The sequence below is a fragment of the Daldinia vernicosa genome (genome assembly GCF_022497035.1).
Source record: "Daldinia vernicosa strain CBS 139.73 unplaced genomic scaffold F5Y00scaffold_7, whole genome shotgun sequence".
In the NCBI taxonomy this organism is placed as follows: Eukaryota; Fungi; Ascomycota; class Sordariomycetes; order Xylariales; family Hypoxylaceae; genus Daldinia; species Daldinia vernicosa.
This window is the reverse complement of record NW_025953923.1, coordinates 430,638-454,041: the sequence shown is the minus strand read 5'-3', so window position 1 is coordinate 454,041 and position 23,404 is coordinate 430,638. Positions and strand designations below refer to the sequence as shown.

Genomic DNA, 23,404 nt, shown 5'->3' with positions numbered 1-23,404 from the left:
CTAAGGCTGAACCTTAAAAGCAGGGACAGTGTTTGTAGACGGAGCTGATACGTGACTGAAAGATGATCTATGGACCAAATAACTGGATCGAATCTCGCTTCGGCTTTGGCATGTCGATCTGGAGGGGCTCGACTGGCGCTCGTCCATTTATAGAGAAACGGTAGTATGTGTAGAACATGGCCCCCGTAAGTCTAATTCTTCTACGCAAGTCTGCTGTCGTGACCTATTCTTCCCGATCTAAAGCATATGTATAGTATCACAGCAGACAGAGAAAATGGATATAGCCAATGGTGTAGCCTAAATCCCCGTGTAACTGGCGGTGTCGAACCATTCTACTAAACCGCATGTCCGTCTGTAGGACGCTGCGAAGAAAAAGAAAGCGCCCGGGTAGAACGGCCGGCTTGGCCTCTACGGATATGCATCTGTGGCTGTCGTGGAGCCTTAAGTCGACCCATCTGCTCAAAGCAGATTCAGATGTTCAGGAGGTCGTGACATTGTGTGATTTATGCGTCGTCATAAGTTATATTGCCTATCCCCGAGTTATTATGACTCTCAGTCGGATACGAGACGGAAACAGCGGGTCGCCTGCTTTCAAAGTAACATAAACAGGCATCTGAATATCAAAACCATTGCATGGACTAAGAATTCTTCGACCTAAATTTTACTTGACATCTAAGGGTTAATAAGGCAAGTCGTCCAAGTTACCGACAACTGCCGACAGTTACCGGTGCCAAATTTACCCATGGCAATGGCAAACTATTTTAATACACACATGCCCCTGAAAGTGACTTCTTCGTGCTAGTGATGTTGTAGTATAAAGTCAATATAGTTAATGATCTTCACTGAACTTTGTTTCGATCTTCGAACAACCAATGTTGAGGAATTCTGGATCAATATCAGTGCGGGTCCATGCAACATTGAGGCTGATATATACCCCTGTACCGACAGCCCTGAACCACCATCCACGCAGGCTGATCTACCAGAGAAGCAGATGTCTTCTCAGACATGTTTGAACGACACCGCAGTTCGACGATCATCTAGTAGGCATAATCATGGTCTCACAACTACGTACATTTTAGTCTAATCAGCGAGCTTGAGGAACAGAAGTCGCACATATACGTATAAACTAACTTGACTCCGGCCGTCTGGATCGCACATACTTGTTCCGGGGTAGGCGACACTGTATTGTACACGGTTACAATAGACGTGGTTCGTGCACACCATCTCCCCCTATCTAAAAACTGTTGAGCAAATACTGTACAGACTGAGATATCGCCTTAGGTAAGAGATAATGATCATGAGTTAGGTACCTAACATAGGAATTACTCAAGCCAAGTAGGCATCAATGTCGATCACTTCATAACCAAATCTTGGAACATTCATATCACATGTCGGTATGTATACACAAAATGTCCCTGTTAATGAAAGGATTATCGTATTATCAACCGTAGTAAAAATAAAAATAAAAAATTAAAAATAAAAAGTCTATTTGATCTACAACATCACTCGACTCGCACAACACCACAGCGCCACCCAGACGATGTTCAACACATAGGGCACGCGAGAACACAAGCGAATTTAAATCCACATAAGCGCGTGCTCATGTGCCACCTACGGTAACACTGTCGGGGCAAAAAGATCACGAGCTCGAACAACGTGAAGAAGCTGGCACCCAACAGACATTTAAAGACAAGCATGCTTAAAAGGAGTTATATTTTTGAGCTACCTCACGTGTGCGACTTGCAGACCGAGGAGTCTAAAATGCTGTGCCCAGAACCACGAACCCAATCCCCGATCTTAGAAGGATTCGGTCGATTTAAGAATCACGTAGGCCCCGCCGATGACGAGACTCTAGCATGACGATCGAATAACATACGTCCATCGAATAACGTACGGACGTATATAAGCTTCGGTGAGAGAGCACAATACTAGATATAGGCGCCGTTGCGATTAAAGCTAGGAACATCCCTACTGCTATAAGTCATTCCCCGTGATTCTACTCTCCGTGCCAACTTATTCATTGGCAGTCTCACTATCGTCAGTTTTCTGTGGTCGAATCTGATGATTTAGCATCGATGTCGCCCCAGCGCGTGAGCATATGGCTACGTACGTATTATTATGCAGCGGCGCGACGACGGAACGTTGCTTGCCAAGAGCCATGTTGTCGTGTCCGTTAGCAGTTTGCCCGAGTAAGCATATCACAAATGCGAGAAACATATCCAGCTTAGAAAGTTAAGAGGGGCAAACATAAACCATCAGGTCACTGCATCTCATTTAAGAGCGATAAAGTTGGATGAAACACTTCATGTTCAAGTGGCGATAATTCGTGGTATCTACTATGTTCCAGAATCCGCATTCCGCATTTCATCTTCTGAAATTTCGAGACATTATAAAAACAAGGTAATCAGAGGTCCTAAACGCCATTTTCCAGACCCTTAAAAACTGTATGATACAGCAGATAACGCCGCAAGCCAAGGCATATACATGCAACTAGCCACTGACCGACCAAATGGTATCAACCAAATGCAACTCGGGAGAAACCCCACCCAGAATTAGATAGGTCTCTGTTTAATCTGAGTCAGAATCGTCCTTCTTTCCCAGCGAGGAGCGCTTTGCTTTGGCAGCCTTCTTCTCTGCCTTGCGTCTCTTGCGCTCGGCCTTCTCTTCGGCGGTCTCGCCGTCGTGCTTCTTGCGCTTCTTCTTGTCGTCTTCGGCTGCTGCAGGCGCAGGTGAAGAAGGGTTCTCTTTTGAGGGAGTTTGGGCGGGGGCTTCAGTCATGGAAACATCAGCGGCAGCCGGCGTTGCTGCTACGCCATCAGCCGGAGCACTGTAGTCTTTGTATTCCGATGTCCACTTGGCGGGTGTTGCCTCGTTCGCTCGTCCAAACTTGTCCAACTTTCCAGATGCCTTCAGCTTCTTTTTCTCGGTAGCAGTAGGTCCCAGACCCCATCGTCGAGGGTACAAGTCTCGCTCCATGATACATCTCTTCACCTTTGCTACCACACCATGATCACAAGACGACATTTCGACGGTCGACATCATGGCAATACCGAGAGCAATAGCCTCACCCTTTGTTGTCATCAAAACAACTTCCTCGTGAACTTCGATGCCATCCTCTATAATCGAGTATTAGTTTTATTCAAGCTAAGGGGGGAGAGATAAATTACCGTATCGTAGCAAGCCAGGAATCATGAGTTTTGCACCGTAGCAGATAGCATTAACAGTGCTGTCCTTGACTACAATTCTCTTGTACGACGTAAGAAGAGTCTCTAGGGGTGCAATGACCTTGCGCAGGTAGGATTCATCCCTGGTATTGTCCATCATCCACTGGGCATCGAGAACATCATGAAGCGTCACAAGGTCCTTCGTCTCGTCCATAGCACCACTTCGCACACGTCGCAGTTCTTGCATGTGTGCACCAACACCAAGTAGGAGACCCATATGCACGCAAAGGGTTCGGATATAGGTTCCGGCCTCACAACTGACCCAGAAAATACCGAGGTGGCGATCATTGTCAAACTCGATGACTCGGCTCTCGTGGATGGTTCGGATACGAAGCTGTCGCTTGACAGCAGAAATTAGAGGAGGTCGCTGGAAGAGGGCACCGGTCAAGGTCTCGAGAGCTCGTGAGAATTGCGCCTCGCCACCAGGAAGCTTATCGTGCAATCGAATAACGGCGACATATTCCTTTCCGGCACCTTGCTGAGACTTGACCAATCGAGTAGCACGGTCAACACAGACAATCAAGCAACCTGTGACCTTGGGATCAAGTGTTCCACTGTGACCTGTCTTCTCGACACTATATTCGCAGTCAGCTTTCGTCGTCTTCCTACACGGGGTAGAGCACAAATTCATACCGTAAAATTCTCTTCACCCAAGCAACAACCTCGTGACTCGAGGGGTTCGAAGGCTTATCGAGATTGATTACACCGGAGCTAATGTAGGACTTAAGGTCTCGAGTCAACGGCGAGCTGCCATTGGGAATGGGAGTGAAATGTCCAGTTCGGACGAGAACTATTTGCAATTATGTCAGTATCGCAAATTAAGTTTGGTCATGACTTTATTCACGTACGCTTGTCGTAGTTCTTCAACAACAACGGCCATGTGCTCGTGTCAACAGACGGAGTGACCGTGGTTGGCTTAATAGAGAACTCGTCCTCCTTGGGCTTAATATCCTCCTTGGTCGCCATTTTGAACCGTCTCTATGATTACCTGTTTCAAATGAATAAACTCGTACGCGACGGTGTTGGCGTGAAGGAGATTTTCCAATGACAATTGCAAATGGAAGATTTACCCTCGGACGGCGGGTCTGCGAATTGAAAAAAATAAAATAGAAAAGCTCCAAAATTTTTCTAGCTATTGGATGTGGGGAAAACTGATGAAGACTTGGTCCAATCAAGACCTAGCTCTACTTCGTAGCCAGAACTAGCGCTCAAATTGGCTTATCGATAGCATACTTGGAGGCGTCAAAAAAGCTGGCGTACCTCTACTAACAATTAACTCAGTGAGCCAATTCACTTTTCAGCATTCTTTTCCTCTGCATTAGACTGACATGAATAATTCTCTTTTTATAAATCACTTAGTATTAGTTCACCTTTTCACCTCGTCCGAGATACGTTTCAGCATGACTTCGTTAGCCAATTCAAACGGGCACCTTTCAGCAGCGGTGGCTGTCCGCCTACAATAGCACCGCTATCATCTATAGTTAACGCACCGAACTTGGTTACCGTCTCAGGAATCTCAAAACTCTATATAGCAGTGAATATGCTAGCTAACTGTTGAACAGCATCAATAGCATCGTCTAGGGATAATGAATCAAATTGGGCATCTAGATCCGACCCAGGCTTGAATTCGGTTATTGTCCACCCAAATCCAGTCTCGTCAGGTACTTGAGTGTGCCTACATGGCGACCATGCATAGACAGCGGTGGCCACCGGGTCAAGTCCCCTAGACTGAATTGACCGTCGGGCAAGATGCTGAGCCGCAACATCGTTTTCCACGCGGTTGGCGTTGTTCAGCCCTTCTGCAAGGGGGTTGCTCATGTGAATCACTAGCGTCGATATACCCTCAGCAGGCGGAGTAGAAGTGCATGATTGCCCATAGAGAAAATTTGCCGGAAATGCCGGAACTTCAAGCTCTACTTTATATATGAAGTTATTAAAATGAAAAGGGCAATGTTCAACGTATGCAATGGGTGTCACTCGTGTGGACTGCAGTGCAGTACCAACAAGTTAGTTACGTCCTTAAATAATTGTCATATAGGGGCTGGATCACAAGAGAAATCATGGACAGTTAGAGATAGCTGTGAATGTTGAAAAGTGCTATGCCAAATTTATATCCACGATCCTAATATGCTCAACTTGTAGACAACCCGAGGGTAATAATACAATACACCTGCTTGGGTATATAGTTGAATTCCTATCGTACACATATTCGAGTAATCCAGTTGCTCCAATCCAACCGCCCGTCTCCTAATTCTCCAGGTAGCATACCAAAACCCTCTCATTCGACCCCGTTCATAACTCATGCTCGCTTAAATCAAGGGTTAACATACTATGTTAAGTTAAGAGAAGCCGCTCGGTTCTGCAATTATCTGATCCCATTGTATCCACTCGTTCGAGTCCATCTGGAGAGATAGAAGATCCGAGAAATCACAAGGCCCAAAAGCTTCTAAATCACCGAAGTTTCCTTCATACCCCTGAGGTTGCATCCTGGTGTAGTCAGATGAATCCGGGGTAATAGGCCCATAATCCGCAGCCGGACCTTTGGGTTTGAATTGTGGTTCCGACGACGTTTCCCGGCAGCGACGGATTCTCTCGATATACCGGGGCATTGGCGGTTCTGGGTGCCCTTCGGCTTTTAAAGCCGCGGCGCACTCATTCCAAACTTGCAATGTCCATTTCCCTATTGCGGTGAACACAGGTCCGGTGGATTCTTCGAAAATCTGGGGATAGTGTGAGTAGACCTCTCCAATCAACTGCCACGTCCTGTCAACCTCGGGGCCTTTTTTGCGACTCCGAGTCTCGATGAGCACGTAGAGCATTGTACCCCAGAGGTAGCTGGTGCCGATTTGCCACATGTACTTTTCCATATTATTCAGACCGCCGTGCAATACGGTTAAATATTCCAAAAGCTTCATACAGTTCGCGAATACCAAGTTGCGCTCGCTCTGCGGCATTTTGATAGGTCTGTTGGCGGACGACCGGGGGCTATGACCAAATACTCTCATCTTACCGATGGACGACCTGACCATGATTGATATGAAAGTATGAAGCGAATTCAACGGATCGCAATACCGTAGATACTTGGTTTCGAGATGATCTTCGATCTGATCTATGATGCGGTCCTTTTCGGCGAGAGGAATGTCTGATCCGCGGAGCGCCTCCCAGTGTACCACCCCATTGATAGATGACGGCATAAATCTTTCCAAGGCTTCTAATATCTCGCATCGAATCAAACAGAATGAAACAGAAGTTATACCGTTGCGCTCCGGGGGTAATTCGACCATATTTGGGTCAAGATCTTCGTCGTTCACATTTAGCGGTATCTTAGTATCCTTGGAAACGAGATCTAACGAAGGCCTCGTGCCGAGGATGTCGGCCAAGCGAAAGTCCACATGGACAAGGTGCCACCAAAGCCGCCTCCGCATTTCAGTTTCAAATGGAGATAACCCTAGAAGTGAACCGTCACGATGCAATCCCATTTTCCGAGCCAGTCGGATCGCAACTCCTGATAATACGAACAAGGTATCATGTCTATAACTTTTTCTTTCACACATCTTCCCGAGTTAGAATGAGGGCGCAAGGAGGTTGAATGGTAATAGCTTACCGTGAAAATTGCATACGCCTGGAGCGTCATCGGACTGGAAGTAGATAGAAATCCAGCATGTACTAAAGCCCGGCGAGTTGCAAGCCTGTAGCGGGAACTGACTATCGATTTCTCTATCCCAAACAAGTTTTGGCACTCCTCATCCGTTAATGATGTGACGACTACCAGATAGAAGGATGATATTAATGCTTCCAAGCTTCTGGAGCGGTTATGAGGATTCCGTAGTGTGTCTGTTAGCGCGGCCCAGAATGTAGGGACGTGGATTATCTTCATCAGAGGATCAATTCGATCTAGAAACACTTCCTTCATCTTTGCCAATATCGGCAAAGAAGGGTGTAAGCTTGCGACGCTGTCGAAGGCATAATTTGGTTCCGTCTCGAAGAAAATCCCACTTTCATGGAAATTTGCCTCATCTGTTGACTCACCAACCTCTGGGTGTTGAAACTAGGCAACGTTTAGAGAAAGCTGGCACTCGAAGCGGGGAATAGATAGTAAATACTTCATCTCCTATAGTAGCCCAGGGTGTGCTAAGAAATGAATGTTAGGAACTAGGTATTGAAGAAAGAGTTAATAAGGGACATACATATCAAAATATCTTGACGTTCCCTCCTTTTTTATGAGCTTCGGTTTATCATCTTCTAGCTTGAAGAAGGGATCATTGTGACTTGGGCTTAGAGACCTGGCTATCTCATCATCTGGGTGAGATATCGACTCTGAGTCGGAGTCGTCGAAATCGGACAGTTCAGTCTTCGCGCCGTATGATTTCAATAGCTCCTCAAGCCGTTTCAATTTAGCGTGGAGACTCTCTTTGGGTGGTTTCGTTCTTTTTCTCTTCCCTCGCACTGGGGCGACAAAGCTGCATGGCTTCTCTGCCTTGACGCAATTAGAACAGGGGTTGCGCCGGTCGCATTTGACCTTTCGCTGCCGGCAAATCACGCACGAGTAACTTTTAAGATCGTCCTCGGGGCCGAGCGGCATCGCTACTGTAGACTGGGACATTTTTTCCAGACTTAATAATTCTATGGAGATAAAAGGAGGTAGTGTTGCAGTTCGTGGAGTTGCACAATGAGTGAGTTGACTGTGGATATTTCTCGGTGCTCGGAGGCGAAAAATCAATTTTTGGGTCCCGAGCAGCGGGATCCGGCCCCCTTTACGGTGTGGGTCCCGGTCGTATAAGACGAATTAGGGGAAAATCCAACAACCTTTCTAGATGTATAAATTGCTGCTTGGCTTCTTGGCGATATCTTGTTTTAAGGTAATTATTCTGTTCGTCGCCTGTCAATAGAAGCTTTTCTTTTTAAGCCATCATGTCGCAAGATACAGCAAATAGTGAAGAGAAACCCCTTGAGGGCGCCGGGCAGGCGAACCACAAACCAGAGATCAATGAGTATCCTAGCCCTCAAAAGAGGGTTGTCATCATGGCGGCACTTTACTTGGCGGTTTTCTTAGTTACTTTGGTATGTGATATAATTTTAGAAAGACACTTTTTTCTATCAGGGTTCAGATCGACTGCTAACCCATAGTTCTAATGCAGGACCAAAACATCATATCGACGGCTATTCCCAGTATAACCAACGAATTCCACTCCCTAGACGACATTGGGTGGTATGGCTCAGCCTATTTACTGACGATGTGCGGCCTCTCACTTGTCATGGGCAAAGTTTACAAATTCTACCCTGCCAAGCCTCTTTTCCTGGCTGGTTGTTTTCTATTCGAAGTTGGCTCAGCTATCTGTGGTTCGGCTCCTAACTCTATTGCCTTCATTTTCGGCCGTGCTATTGCAGGAATGGGATCGTCGGGGTTATTCTCGGGGGTGATGGTTATCATGTTCCACACCGTCCCATTACAGCAACGACCGATCTACCAAGGTGCTTTCGGGGCCATCTTCGGAATTGCATCAGTTATTGGCCCTCTTATTGGAGGTAGCTTTACCGATAGGGTAACATGGAGATGGTGTTTCTATATCAATCTTCCTGTTGGGGCAGTGTCGATGATTGTCACCTCGTTGATCCTGCACTTACCCAACCAGAAGCTCGACGCGAAGGCAACAGGTTGGGTTGAGAAGGTTAAACAGCTAGACCCTATCGGCAACCTCATCTTCCTCCCGGGAATCGTTTGCTTGATTTTGGCTCTTCAATGGGGAGGGGCCGTGTATCCTTGGAACGACGCTCGCATCATCGTCCTTCTAGTCCTCTGCGGTGTCCTATGTCTCGTCTTCATTGGCGTCCAGGCTTGGAAGAAGGAAGGTGCATCAATCCCACCGCGTATTATAAAGCAACGCAGCATCATCGCCGCTGTCTGGTACGGTTTTTTCAATGGTTCCGGTATGATGGTTCTAATGTACTACCTCCCTATCTGGTTCCAGGCCGTAAAAGGCACCAATGCAATTGGTTCCGGAATTATGATGATTCCTATGGTCCTCTCAACCGTTATCAGCTCCATCTTATCCGGTATTATGGTCTCCAAGATTGGGTACTACGCCCCTTTCTTCTTAGTTAGCTCTGTTATAATGCCAATAGCAGCTGGTCTTTTGACGACATTCACTCCATCCATCAGCGATGGCAAGTGGATTGGCTACCAGATACTTTTTGGAGTTGGCCTTGGAGTTGGTATGCAGCAGCCAATGAACGTTGTGCAAACGGTCCTAGAGAGGCCAGACATCGCAACCGGGACCGCAATCGTGACGTTTTCGCGCTTTCTCGGTTCAGCTATATTCCTACCAGTCGCTGAAAACGTCTTTCTCAACAGCTTCATCTCGAAGCTATCTAATGTTCCCAGTATTAACCCCAGTTCCGTCACTGGAGGTGGTGCCACTGAGCTGAGGAATATGGTTTCTGGGGGCGAGTTAGATACACTCCTTTCCGACTATAATGCAGCTATAATCGATGTATTTTACATGGTGATATCTACGTGTGGTATCACTATCTTCGGCAGCGTTTTCGTGGAATGGCGCAGTTTGAAAGCTCGCGCTCAAGAGCAATCAGGTAAAACTAAGCCTGGGGAGCCAACCAAGGCTCAGGAATCTGTCTAATATCATTCGATTAATTAAATAGACCAAAATGTATTATAGACTATATCTTTTAGAATTCCTCTCTTGTATATAACTGTCTATTATTATACCACCTGAAGTAGTTACCTATGATATGGGCTACTACGGATTTTTCGAAATGGTTGAAATGATTTTTACATTAAAGTTGGTAAAAAGATTCATTTACAATATCCCTTGGGAGTTGTGCGTTAATACCTATTGATTAGAAATGCAATTAAATCTGCATGCTACCGTAAATTGCACATCCCGTTTGTATCACTGTTGGCATGGCATTGGAGTCTTTGTGAGGCACCTTACCAACAAAGCTCAAGCCATCCCGCCTCATCATCCCATAATCCCCGGACCGCAAACATACCAATAAATAAAAATGCCCCAAGACCATCGTGAGCCTACCCATAACTTAGGTGCAATGTCTGCTTGGGTAACTTACTCCTCTAGCCTATCGCAGACTCCAAATACCTAGAGATGCGCCCTTCGAACTACGACCCTCCTCGCCTGGGAAAGGGTGGGGTGCCTTCGCTACGAGGTTGATCAAGGAAAGAGACGCGATCTTGATAGAGAAACCACTCTTCATTATTCCAAAACCGTCCGATGATATTACAGACGAAGATGTTTTCGCAGCATTTCAACGGTTGACACCGACTGCAAAACAACAATTTTTGCTCCTTCGTGACAATGCCGGTGGGCCCTTCGAGAGAATCAACGAAGTTCTCGCAGAAAACTCCTTCGCTCTAGAAGCCAACTCAGAGCACGGCTTATATCTGCTCCATTCGCGTTTCAATCATTCCTGCCTGCCTAACGCCAAGGTCCCGGAGTGCAGTGGCGAGATCATCACGATGTTTGCGATAAGGGACATCGTGGCCGGCGAGGAAATCACTTTCTGTTATAATGGCGATTTCGAGTGCAGGACCAGACGTGAGCGCCATCAAGCGCTGCGTTTTGTCTGCGACTGTAAAGCCTGTCAACTCGGCACCCCCTTTCAACAGCTTAGCGACGTACGGCGAACATTCATCCGTGCGTCGGATTATCTTATACGCGGTGTTGACATAGATGGGAAGAGACAAAATTCCTCATCTCCAATAATCGCTGATCGTAAACTAAAAGAAGCAGCAGAGAGCCTAAGTATTCCGATCTGTAATAGAATGATATATCATCTCTTGGCCGCATTCTTGTTGGAAGAGGAGGGATTGCTGGACTATCTCGCGAGGGAAAGGCTCGAACCCTTCATGGTGGCAATATCGCCCTTATTTGAAACAGAGAGCAATGTCAGGATTGTCAAGAATGTTATGGCGGAACCGACTTGGCTAGGGAAGGTCCACATGGCTTTCAGACTCTATGGGCGAGCCGATGCTGCTGATGAAACCCTTCCCAAGATGCTTCGGGCACTACGCAACATCTGAAGGGTACTTACTTCCATAGTGCCTAACCTAGTATCATTTCGAATACAATGATAATAAAGTAGAATTGGGTGAAATTGAGTGAGGACTTGGTACTGATAATCCGTGAGGCACGGCAATCAGAGTTCTCAAGACGAACTCATACCCTCAATCAATTGTGTAAACTAATCAAAAAGTCAAGCCAACTCCCATGGTATGAAACTCCCAAATTAAATCAAGGCCGTCACACCTCAACCCGACATTATAGCATATATCTTCGTAGATGACCGAGGAAATTCTAGCATGACTCATCAAACACGACCTTTAGGTATATCATCGTACACCACAACTCCTCGCTAATATTATAAGCGTAAAAGATTCAATCCGCACCATATCCAGTGATACCACCTAATAGGCGGCAACTATACCGTACCCCTTCTTACTCTCGCGGGCCTTCCTGAGATCCTGTACTGCGCCTCCCGTAACCGGGATGGTTTAGTAAAGGCGGGTTGTAGGCGTGCGAGGGTTGAATCCTGTTTTCGTAACCACCAGCACTGTTCACGCCCTCTTGCAGCTCGTAACCGTCATCTCCCACGCTTGCAACCTTTTCCTTGCCCTTCTTATCACTCCATGGCGAGTAGACCTCACGGTCCGGGCTTATTGCAATACCGATGTTATCAGACTTCTCTATTGGCCACGCCATGTTAGGGCCTTCGACCCCGCTGACGGGACTATTGTATTGAGACGAATAAGGCGAGAAGTAGGGTGTGAAGGCGGTCTGGGTTGATGCACTGATGGGCGAGTCTTGCCAGCCCCGGAGAGGCTTCTGACTAATGGGTGTCTCGTACATCTCTCCACCGCCCTGGGATGAAGGCCTGTTCTTAGTAGTTTGTTCCCGGCGGCGGAGATACGCCTTTCTCCGGCGCTTGCCATTAAGAATAATTCCGCATCCGACGACAGTAAGAAGCACGACAAGGCCACCGACGACAATACCGGCAATTTCCCCGGAGTCCAAGGGGCCTTTTAACCCTGGAGGCGAGAATGTGGCCGTAGGCGTAGGGTCTGTTACATTTACAACATCCGTAGAAAAGATGTTACCTTGTATGGGAAGGGTAGCTGGCGGTTCAAGTCTTAGTCTACAAGCGCCATCTAGAATCGAGATATCTGTAGTGAGAGACAAGGGTCAGCTTATGCCATGGTAAGGTAATTTACAATGGATCATACAGTTGCTAAGGTAGTTGCTGTCAGGTGAAGAGGTCAAGCAAGAGTGACATTTATCAAGGTTATAGTCGGTCCACATGTCACAGTAGCCATATATCGAGCTACTAGATGTAAGATTGCCGTACTTGATCGCTTGTTCGATATTACCGCAAGCGAAGCTGCTGAGGTTAGCGCCGGGGTGGAATGAGAAGCGATAGACACATACGAAGTGATACACGGGCTTGTTCCGGTGTTGAATAAACATAAATTGACAGCATATCGCATATTATCTGACAACATGAATTAGTAACTGTGATGTATATAAGAGAATGAACGAAGCCTTACATAGCATATATTGTAAGTCGGATTTGTTTTGTGCCCCGTTTGGTGTTGCGTACGAACTCGTCGACTCGCAGCCGATACAGGCTTCGAAGACTTGGCCTGATGATTCGACGCTGTATGCCGAATCTTCGCAGACTATCATATCGTCTGTTGTTGAGCCAAGTACATTGCCGCATTGCGTCTCGCATGTTGATCCATCTGCGACAAGTAACGCAGCCGATGCATGCCAAAGGGCTGCGAATGGCAAGACTCGAAATGTCGCTACCATGTTTCCTTGCCTCCTACGCGACGTCTGTCTACGGTTGAGAAATATCGGGTCTCGAAGTCTTATAGGTTTGATAGATGTTGTACCTAAGACATCCAGTACTTTCGGTAGTCAGCCGGGATTCGAGGTAGATGCTATCTGCGGCCAAGATGGGGCCTAAGCAGCAATTGTTGAGCCGCAGACAGACGTTCGTTTATAAAATCTCTAATATCTCTACTCAGAGAGAGAGAGCCTTTCGCTCAACCGTGAAGCAAGGGGGCAGTGAGGGCGCTTCGTCAACGTGGTTTCATCTCTATTGAATTGAAGTCGCTTCTGAAAAGAGGACTATAAGCGCGAACGTCTTGATAATATTTGCCTCGACCGCCTCATCGGATCGACGCACATCACCTCACTAGATCCATTCAGTGGACGAATTAGTTCGGCAGAGCCATGCAAATCATGAAGAGGGGGGCCGTGCGGAGGCTATCACAACTCGATAAAGTCGGAGGATCGGGACTATGCTATGGTTGTACTGGTATGATTGCGTATGGTTAGTCCGGGGGGCCGGGGGGGCAGGATTCAGGGGGGCTAAACGAAAAGGTCCAATAGGGATTTAGAGCACGTGTATTGACACTGGTTCCGGATGCAAGGCCCCTTGCTCATTACGGCTGTTTATTGGAGATCAAAAATGGCTCCGCTAATACATTCGTCCAATTGCTGAATGAAGGAACGTTGCTCAACATGGCCCCCTGGGCCCCCAAATCATCGATCCACCGAAATAACCTCAATTCGGAAAACGAACGCTTCGTCACACAAGCTAACAAGGCACATTTACCTAAACACACTCTAATAATTACTATGCAGAAAGCAACCCTTTTGTCCTGACCTTGTGGTTTCGGGGGCCGCCTTATGCGTGCAATGCGAAAATGGCGACGAGCCGAGAAATTAGCCGTATTCATCTATTGACAGTCACGCGGTAAAGGTATTTTCTACGATCCCACCACCCACGATCTTAATGTGGCGTGCATACTTGATCGCCCGTGTGGCCGTTTCGATCTACGTACGTGATAAGAGTTCAACCTATCGTAATTCTATGATCGGTTTCGTCTCACGTATCAAATGAGGTGATTCGCAAGAGCGAATCGCCTGGAGAACACTTTTGTGTACTGGGCGACCCAAACCGTCGGGACTTGGTGACGAAGCCGTTGAGAGATCCATTTGCTCTTATTTTCCTAACCCTATGATGTATGATAGGCGTTAGAAGTGTTACCCTCGCAAATACTCGTACCACGTAGTCAAAAAGCAACCACTTGATAGAGAGCCGCTAGAGGGCATATATTATAAAGCAAGGTAACAACCAGAATATGTCATCAAGTAGTTTCCTGTTCGTCATTCTCATGGGACGTCGCAATTCCAACCAGGATGTGAATGACGCGGCTTAACGATGACCGAGACGGCATGCCGATTAAATCGGATATCTCAACCCGTTTGTACTACTAATGTGCCGAGCCGGCGGGATCATACCTCTTGACTAAACAAATTGACATCCTACAAGCTTAAGCGCCAAATGAAGACCCTAAAGTAGGAAGGTTTGATCAATGAGATTCGAAGATTAAGCCAATTTTGTAGATTAGATCTATGTTCGCTTTTCAATCTTGCACCAACATACATACAACCATACAGCCCCCTTTCATGCTATTGGACTGTTGCTATTAGGTTAGTCCATCACTAGAAAATTGAGAGAATAATATTGGCCTGAAACACACATGCTATGTAGCATCACATCTAATCGGCGCGTATTTAGATTTAAAAGGTGGTAAGCCGAGAGGGAATGGGACGAATGAGGCATGTGGATTTGGTTTCGAATAGGTATACCACAGCCTCAGCCGAACGCTTCGTCCCGAGATCCGAAAATAATCGGCATGCCGAGTATGCCAACCCAATACAGACCTTTAACCCTTCCGATATGTTTGAATTTAAATCCATACATTTTCCCTGGAGTCTTAATTCGGATTGCGAACATTACCTCGACTTCCAACACATTTTGTTCTTCCTCTCGTTCCCCTCCTACGCGCAGAGTGCCGTATTGTGTGGGATGAAGACTCCGGACCAACGACGCATCTATTATCACTCGGGATTACAAGACACAGATATTTAACATTGGCTTTAACATTGAGCTTGCTCAAAAGCCTGGTTAAATGGTAGTTAATCTCCTACCTGCCTCGAGTGTATCCATGAAGGAAGCGTCGGTTCCATGGGGCAGGACTGGTTGCCCCCGACAGCAGTGTCTGCTCCATAAACTGTAAGACTTCCGCTTCCACATGTATTGATATCATATGGAACTAACCAACACATGGCGTTAGCTCTCCCTAAATTTACGGATTTGCCTTGGTGGCCAGTCGTCGCCGAGCGCGAAATAACCTTGCGACGCTTTTGCTACTCTAGGCCGACAGCATTGGCCTTTGGTGAGCCATTATACAATCCTCATGCATCATAGTCGGTGTCTTATCCTATTATTATTATTCTAGTGAGCGCTCTTTTGTATCTCATAAGAACGGGATGGTAGTGACGGGTCTACCTCTTTGCTGCTCAAGTGAGATGTGCACCCTGTTCCAGTGACGCTACTCGACTTGGCATTTGAAGACCGAGGTGGCCATCATGTCAATTTTTCTACTCGGTTTTTTCCCTTGATAGAACATCCATGCTCAAAACATAGTTGCCTTCACTTGTGTAGGTACCTTGTGGCTGATAAGAGAGTCGCGCTGAAGCTAGTAGGTTATGTCTTCTCATCCTGCAAGCTTCGGTGCTCAAGCTTGAGACATTTAAAGAAACACTTATATGTTAGAAGCGCTAACATTATTTTTTTATGTCTCTGGTTGCGCCCGGATAATCGACTATGTTGGTCTGGGCTAACAGCTTATAGATGTTTAAGTTCCAAAACAGGATATGCTGCCAGAATTTGCCGAAATGGGGTACTATGTATCCTGGCACGCCTCTCTAACTTCATAGGCCCAACAGTCTAGAGTTCCATATTGGCTTCTTGATATATGGCATAATCCTTCGGCTCATAACGACTGCTGTGAAGCTGCTTCGAATAGAGGATACCCAAGTTAAGACTCAAGATACCCAGCGACATTGGCGTTTAATATTGACGCTTTTGAGGACCCTCCCCAGCTTCGTTCATCGCCTAGGAACACTGGACTGACCAGTCAAAGGACCTTCCGTTCGTGACATTATTGGGGCTATATTTTGAACAGGGCTTTTTCGTCTCCTATATCCAGATCGTTGTACTTCTTCGCCAGGTACGTCACATTCTTACAGGGGTTCAGCCCACTATTTTTCATATTTTTCATTCTGGCTGTCTATTTTGTGTTTCCCCAACTAAGACTTATCGGAAGTTTGAACCAACTGAAGTAGCCTCATTTAAGCGCTAATGAAGAAAGAATACACTATATAGGAGGTAGGTATCCTCACCATACTTCGATAGTGGCACGTGTGGAGAAGAACATCTTTTCTCTGGCTTCTACATAAGCAATATATATCGACCCATATGGAAGCCCCTCGTCGGATCCCATCACTATGGAAGGATCATATGCGGAGCACTACCTTCGCTATCTCACCCACTCACAGTGGTGTATTTAGCGCTTTCGAGGCTAACAGGGGTTCATCGGCAGACCATTGGTGGACTCTGGAGACTTTTCTGGCAGTCTACCGGCAGTCTACTGGCCTATCCGTGCCTCTGGGATTCTTCAGCGGCCTTTCCCGCCCCACGACGTTTTGAGTTACACCACAGCCAGAGATGTTCTGCAGCGGATCATTAATTATCGCCCAGCCACACCTTGAAGCCAATTCTTTACTACTACACCACCATCGGAACTTCACCGACGGTTCACAATGATTGTCCCATGTCAATTGGATGATTGATGGTCATCTGAGCCACCCACCAAATAAATGTGGCAAGTTACAGTCGTTTTTGTAGTCCACACCATACGTTAGGTACCTACTTTCCTAGGTACTGATCGAGTCGCGAACGAAGTGAAGTTGCGCAAGGATCCAAGTGTTGGAGCAGAACTGACGATGGTTAGCTTTGCTTTACCTTCAAATCCTTCGAGTGAATTATATATGGTCTCTGTGAGCTCAATATATAAATCATAACTGAAATATGTTATTTCATTAAACGACTCAGTAGGGCCGCGAGGCTATAAAGGTCAGCCTATATAACCCATGAGGCGCTTATATTCGCAGTACTGTTGGCTGCGCGTTTAGACCCTCGTCCGGACACACGCATACTGCTCCCAACCAGTTTCCTGTTATTCGGTTTATCGTTCCTTTGTTAGCTGTACCTCAGTATCACCCCCTTGTCTTAAACGTGCTATCTCGCAGGCCTTGGTGGTAAAAACGTAGCATCACAACTTGACCCCAGCTATAATTAACACCCCATCCTACCCTACTCTACATAATATATGCTAGTGAATACGTTGGTGTTATACGTCCCCTCGATCGGCCTCCACTCTTCTACTTTCCTTATCATTTAATCTGGTATTCCTTTTACTATATTCCTAACTTCTGCTTTCACTCGCAGGATCTCGAGTCGTGCGATCGTTGGGTGCGATACGATATCTGTACGCCACTGCAAAACAGAGGAGGACACTAGGTATCTAGATTTAATCACCTATCATCCACGTTCTACTTAAGCGACAGTCGTATCGGACCCAGAACCACCGATTCCGACCTCCTCCTAATATAGTTACTTGGGTACAAAATTAGACCTTAGCACTCCTCTCCTCTTCTTCGTCATATTTCTATCATATTTCTAGGAATCGACAATACGGCTACGTCCTCGGTTTCTATGAGGCGGTGGGTGGAAAATGAGGATAGGATGTCTGCAATTCGCCCCGAAGCTCGGGGACGTCAATAATAACCTCAACCGAGCCGACGCAGTCTTGAGTAAAGCGAACCCCGAGAACCTCGATCTGCTCTGTTTGCCCGAATTAGCTTTCTCAGGTATAGCCGTACCTAAAGTGCGTTTGAATGCATTCAAATCATGACGCTGACTCCATCAAGGGTATAACTTCAAGTCGCTTCAACAGATCAGCCCTTTCCTCGAGCCTCAAGGCTCTGGAGTGACTGCGCTCTGGGCGAGAACGGTCGCTCTCAAATACAATTGCGTTACGATAGTCGGATACCCAGAGAGTTGTGACGTAAAAGCGAAATGGCCCACCGGACCCGAGTACTATAACTCGGCCATTGTCGTCAATGGCGAAGGAGAAACAATCGGCAATTATAGAAAGAGTTTCTTATACTATACGGACGAGACATGGGCTCTGGAAGGCGGCGAGGGGTTCTGGCAAGGGGTTATCCCTGGCCTTGGGAATAGGAACACCTCCCTGGGCATTTGTGTGTGGCCTTCACTATGAACCTTATTGCTCTTTGGGCTAACAATTCGTTTAGGCATGGATATCAAGTGAGCGATGCGACTGAACATATAGTTGAACCCACTAACTTTTTCTTCAGCCCGTATAAGTTCGAGGCTCCATTTCACGCTTTCGAATTCGCGTTTCACGTTCTAGAGATGGGATCAAATCTCGTCATTCTTACGATGGCATGGCTCACAAGGGAGGATGGTCGAATGTTTTCTCGCATGCCCAATGATCCGGATTTGGAGACATTGACCTATTGGGTAACCAGATTAGAGCCGCTCATCAGAGCAGAAAGCGAGGACGAAATCATCGTGGTTTTTGCAAATCGCTGTGGTATCGAGGATGACGCAGTTTACGCCGGAACCAGCGCTGTGATTGGGATAAAAGATGGTGAGGTAAATGTTTATGGGATCCTCGGCAGGGGAGAGAAGGAGCTTCTGGTTGTTGATACAGATGCTGCCCCATATGCTAAATTGGTGTATCGGCCTGATGACAATGGGCCAGTGGTTTCTTCGACCGATGATGAGTCAAAGGGCGGTTCGCCCAATACACCGGCCAGACCTGACAAGCAGGATCCTTCAGGGAGGTCGGAACAGCCTAGATCAACAGGAGGAAACAGCTCTACGAACACTCCAACGACCCAAGCACCGAAAAACACCAACTCATCCAGTATGTCTAAGGCTCCCACTCAGCCTATTTCACCATTGAGTGAGTCCATACTCGCTAACTATGAATCGATATCACATAGTGGAGCCACAAAAGACTATGATTACGTACCCTTAGGTCATGGTCCCAGAGCTGGAAGTGATGGAAGTACGAAATCCATGCAAGGTTCAATCGGTTCAGGCCGTTCGGTAACATCAAGGAAGTCGAAAGGTTCAAGTCGCACTCGAGGTTCTAAGGAGACCATTGATTCTAAGGGCTTGAGCTCCCATCGGTTATCGTCTAAGAAAGTCAAGACAACATCCCCCCGGATACAGATCCCACCCCCTAAGTTAGCAAATGATTCGATTCCGACTCCAACGGCACCAAGTCCAACACCCTTGGCCGTCCGGCCTAAGCTTACCATCCCAAAGGATGCTCATAGACGCCCGCACATTCCCACACCTCATCCTGATTTTGGTCAGAGAAGCCATATCCCAACAGAACAGCAGAATGCCATCTTAACCCCGACCACAGCTTTTGACGATTTGAGTCCGCAATTTCCAATCAGGTCCTTTTGGACTCCTTCTGACTCGCGCCTACGGAATTCGAAGGAACTACACGACTGGTCGCCTATATTAGAACACTCATCACGGTCCCCAAAGCCAATTACTGAAAACATGTCTAGAGCTACGGAGGTAAGCGTGGAAGGTAGAAAACCCAATCCAGCTACCAAAGATCTACGAAAATCTTCACCGCCTAAATCGCGCACTACCAGCCGATCAAGAAAAATTGAGCGTTCGAACTCGTCGTTTGGTCAGAGGCCCGATTCAAACGCACTTGGTCAACGCCTTGAAACCATAAGCCCACGCCTAGGGTCTTCTGTTGGGCAGAGAGCCGATACGTCCTCGCCTTATCCAGATCGTCCCTCTTCGCCTAAGTCGCGAAATACAAGTCGGAGTCGTCCTACTAACCCTATTCTTGCGGATGACCCTATGGACCAACAATATTTCGATATTGTAGAAGCTTCAGTCTTGATCGGCGCGAGTCCTAGCGTACTTGATAGCTCAGCGGCTAGAGGACCTTCGGCCGTATTCCGCCCAGATACCCGCATGAGCAACGTCGAATCGACATATCGCCCAACATCTCAGGCCCCCAGGTCGCGTAGTAATAGTTATAAGGCCCAAGGTCCATCAGTCCAAGAGGCTGTAGGAAATTCTTGGCAACCCCGCGCTATCAGCCGTGGACGGCAGCGAGTACAGAAGGATTTCGCTGGAGCCTCCTATCATGCAGATATCACGAGGAGAGACGGCTCGCCAGAGTGGTCTGTTCAAGGGGACATGGACAGCGGGGATGATGATGAGATTGTGGAAGAGATCATTGTGCGACGCTCACCAAGCTGCGCAATTCATGGGGACAGGCATAACCACATTGGCACTCCGGGACGAGAATCCAGCCTACATTCCAATGATTCTAACGGAGAGAGGTTTGATTTGTCACGAGTTATTCCTGAGTCGGGTGGACCATTGAAGACTAAAAGTGTAACTGAAACCTCAAATCAGCCTCTCGACAACGAACTTGAGGCACCCTCAAACTTTTACGCATCTTCTGCCGAGACCCTTGCCGGCGCAGAAGATTCACTTGCCGCGCCTTGGTTCTTGTTTGATCCAAAGACACCAAAAGCCATGGTTTTTAAGATGGATGAGAATCATGCTACACCTAACACGCCTCGATCCGCTCCTTTCGCCCAACCTCTAAAGATCGCGAAGCATATCGGGCAAGAGGCGATAGACAAAGTTAGACCGAAGAGTGCTGTTTGGTAGTAGTGGTACTTTAACGTGTAATGAGCTTAGGAATGATTTGATGCACCCGGAAAATGTGTCACTATATTAAGCGAGGAGTTGGTTTGGTTCAAGGCGGACATTCTTTCGATTAAAGATCTAAATAAAGATATAAATTCGAGTTATACTGGAATATGTAGATACCTACGTAGGTAGACATAGAAATAGCAAGTCTCATAGAGGGCCGATTATCGGGGCTTTGGCTGTGTAAAGTGAAAAGTTGGTAACGTCCTCACATTTCAAGGGACATCCTAACAACATATATTAATTTGAGTACCATATGTATCTTGGCGTATCGTCGTTCATGTTTCAAATATATTCGAGCTATATGGATACCTTTTAGACACGATGCAAAGGTCCCTTTACCTCTAACATTTCTAGCTATTTTATCGGGATTCTCCCATACGGAAAGCTCTAGGAATAGTAAAGCTCATACCCGGTGCTCGCCCCAGACATGTTGCAAAGCATGACGGTTACCTAATAGGACCTTTGCTCTTCTAGTGCAACGACAAACAAATTTCCCGGCGTATGTAGGTAAGCAACGTCCGAATCTGTTGTGAAACCGAAGTATTCGAGTCAAGTAGCCTGCAGTCGTAATCCTAGTGCTAATATTACATCGTTATCCGGGTAACTAAGAGCTACTACACGGATATTTGTCACACGATAATATGGTATTGGCTCCGTTTGTATGGCGTAGGCCTCCTAGCTTAGATGACACGACGAGTCAAGTAAAAACAATCAAACAGGTACCTAACATGCAGAAAAGCTAGGTACCTAGGTATGACGTTTCGTACTGATTACTTCGTTAGAAGTTGAAACCGTGTTTTTGCTTCGACCGATGAGACTAGACGCGTGGCTTTCCTAGGCTACCATCTCCCGTTTCAGGGTGATCGATGATGATGATGATGATGATGATGATGATTGATCGTACGGGTTTATCCCTAATATCACGTTGGAAGGCTAGGGGATACCTACGTCGAAGCTGGCTTCGCGAGAAAGAGACAAGAAAGAGTAATTGCGATCGTCAAACTACTCGTCTATTATCCCGACGCGATTATGGCCTAGGGTTGCGGGTGTCTGCATTAGTAGTCAGATCTGTGGGATGTCTCATTTTACGTAGGTAGAGTTCCGTCTCGAGGAGGACAATACAGCGTCGTTTAAGGAAGCTGTATAAATAGGCTAGGATAGATCTCAACGATAGTAACTAAGAGTGTAGAGAGTCCATCCTAAGTTAAATATTTTATTCTTTCTAAGATAAATCTGATACCATCGATGGTCTTATCTCAAAATGCGGAAATTTGTGGTTCCATTACTTTGTCAACTCTTCGTGCTTCTCGCTCAGGGACAGAAGCACCCGCAGCCGGCTGGCAACTGGACCCTTTCCAACGCCTCCCGAATTCGTTCTGCTGGTAACGAAACTTGCGACTGGAAGTTCCGGTTTTCCCAGTCCGAAGCACCTAACAGCAGCCCTACAGTCTGTCGGTTCACAGTAAATGCGGATAATGAACATGATTGCGGCGTGGCTACTTTCTCCGGTCTAGCCTGTAACGGAACTGAAAGGTATAGCGTTAACGGCGGACATGCCCCAGAGGGATTCGTAGTCATGGTTCTACTTGATTTGGAGGAGAATGTCGAGGCGTACTTCGGGTTCGACGACAAGGCGTTGAACAATGGCGCGCATATTCCCGAGCAAATCATTGCTGCCTACCCACCGAAGACCCCTGGATCATCTCGTGCCCGAAGCCTTCTCGAGAGAACCCTATTAGCACGAGATAACGTTACCACGTGGACTGTTAAGAATATGTATCGAGGTTGGTTACAATTCTATACTAGGTACACTTTAACTAATAGGATGCTGATATTATGCCCAGCCGTAATACCATCAGAACATCGTATTCTCATAGACATGCTCATCCTAGATGGTTCCCCTGACGGAGTGGTTTGCCAGCTTAGGCTACAAGCCCCTGAAGATGTAGATCCTAAGACGTGGGGATTTTCAAACGCCAAATGCATTGATAACGACTGGACAGTCCACTGGGGATACCTGCCTGCTCAGGATGCAGGTGTAATGACACTCGTCCCGTAAGTCAATATATGTCTTATCTATTCAGAGGAATCGTTTGGCTGATGGCTAATGTCATGAATACCTAGCCCGAGTAGGGATAGCAATGCGTTCTTTGGATATAACGACATTAACTCGCATGAGGCATTAGGTACAGCCGGGCCAAGCCAGGTGCTGCCCTGCAACTGTGGTTGAGCTTAATGTAAGCCTACTGAATGGCCTTGACGAACGGATGAGGAATCAGGAGGAATACCTAATGATTAAGAACGGACATGGCAGAGGTTTTAGGATTTCGGGGACGCTGGGATAAAGACTGACAGATAGTGAACATGCTAGTTTCTTTGCGTTCAGTCCTATGTAACTCTTGCCTATTATCGTATGGCCTACATTCTGCAGGCCA

The 23,404-nt window shown here is 46.9% G+C and overlaps 7 protein-coding genes across 7 annotated transcripts; 4 read left to right on the top strand and 3 right to left on the bottom strand.

Annotated features, from left to right (window-relative positions):
* Nucleotides 1-2,289: 2,289 nt before the first annotated feature.
* F5Y00DRAFT_227786 (putative rRNA pseudouridine synthase) lies at nt 2,290-4,315 on the bottom strand. Its single transcript, XM_048006532.1, has 4 exons — nt 4,073-4,315; nt 3,858-4,014; nt 3,168-3,799; nt 2,290-3,116 (listed from the first exon to the last, which is right to left on the bottom strand). Exons 1-4 carry the CDS (start codon nt 4,188-4,190, stop codon nt 2,569-2,571), a joined length of 1,455 nt encoding a protein of 484 aa, XP_047868232.1. The 5' UTR covers nt 4,191-4,315; the 3' UTR covers nt 2,290-2,568.
* Nucleotides 4,316-5,302: 987 nt separating this feature from the next.
* On the bottom strand, nt 5,303-7,892 carry F5Y00DRAFT_192915 (putative C6 transcription factor). Its single transcript, XM_048005203.1, has 4 exons — nt 7,412-7,892; nt 7,328-7,355; nt 6,829-7,272; nt 5,303-6,778 (listed from the first exon to the last, which is right to left on the bottom strand). The coding sequence occupies exons 1-4, from the start codon at nt 7,825-7,827 to the stop codon at nt 5,564-5,566; spliced, it is 2,103 nt and encodes a 700-aa protein (XP_047868231.1). The 5' UTR covers nt 7,828-7,892; the 3' UTR covers nt 5,303-5,563.
* A 243-nt stretch (nt 7,893-8,135) lies between these two features.
* F5Y00DRAFT_273745 (major facilitator superfamily protein) lies at nt 8,136-9,859 on the top strand (the record flags this gene model as incomplete). The annotated part of the gene is made up of 2 exons (XM_048013231.1): nt 8,136-8,285; nt 8,363-9,859. 2 exons carry the CDS (start codon nt 8,136-8,138, stop codon nt 9,857-9,859), a joined length of 1,647 nt encoding a protein of 548 aa, XP_047868230.1.
* Nucleotides 9,860-10,195: 336 nt separating this feature from the next.
* On the top strand, nt 10,196-11,277 carry F5Y00DRAFT_273743 (SET domain-containing protein; the record flags this gene model as incomplete). Its single annotated transcript, XM_048013230.1, has 2 exons — nt 10,196-10,260; nt 10,316-11,277. Exons 1-2 carry the CDS (start codon nt 10,245-10,247, stop codon nt 11,275-11,277), a joined length of 978 nt encoding a protein of 325 aa, XP_047868229.1. The 5' UTR covers nt 10,196-10,244.
* A 51-nt stretch (nt 11,278-11,328) lies between these two features.
* F5Y00DRAFT_192904 (uncharacterized protein) lies at nt 11,329-13,561 on the bottom strand. Its single transcript, XM_048005202.1, has 4 exons — nt 12,799-13,561; nt 12,680-12,743; nt 12,478-12,632; nt 11,329-12,417 (listed from the first exon to the last, which is right to left on the bottom strand). Exons 1-4 carry the CDS (start codon nt 13,061-13,063, stop codon nt 11,693-11,695), a joined length of 1,209 nt encoding a protein of 402 aa, XP_047868228.1. The 5' UTR covers nt 13,064-13,561; the 3' UTR covers nt 11,329-11,692.
* Nucleotides 13,562-17,892: 4,331 nt separating this feature from the next.
* F5Y00DRAFT_227779 (carbon-nitrogen hydrolase) lies at nt 17,893-20,970 on the top strand. Its single transcript, XM_048006531.1, has 4 exons — nt 17,893-18,043; nt 18,104-18,436; nt 18,491-18,503; nt 18,554-20,970. The coding sequence occupies exons 1-4, from the start codon at nt 17,908-17,910 to the stop codon at nt 20,922-20,924; spliced, it is 2,853 nt and encodes a 950-aa protein (XP_047868227.1). The 5' UTR covers nt 17,893-17,907; the 3' UTR covers nt 20,925-20,970.
* Nucleotides 20,971-22,230: 1,260 nt separating this feature from the next.
* On the top strand, nt 22,231-23,199 carry F5Y00DRAFT_273741 (uncharacterized protein; the record flags this gene model as incomplete). Its single annotated transcript, XM_048013229.1, has 3 exons — nt 22,231-22,753; nt 22,814-23,024; nt 23,094-23,199. 3 exons carry the CDS (start codon nt 22,231-22,233, stop codon nt 23,197-23,199), a joined length of 840 nt encoding a protein of 279 aa, XP_047868226.1.
* Between the last annotated feature and the right edge of the window lie 205 nt (nt 23,200-23,404).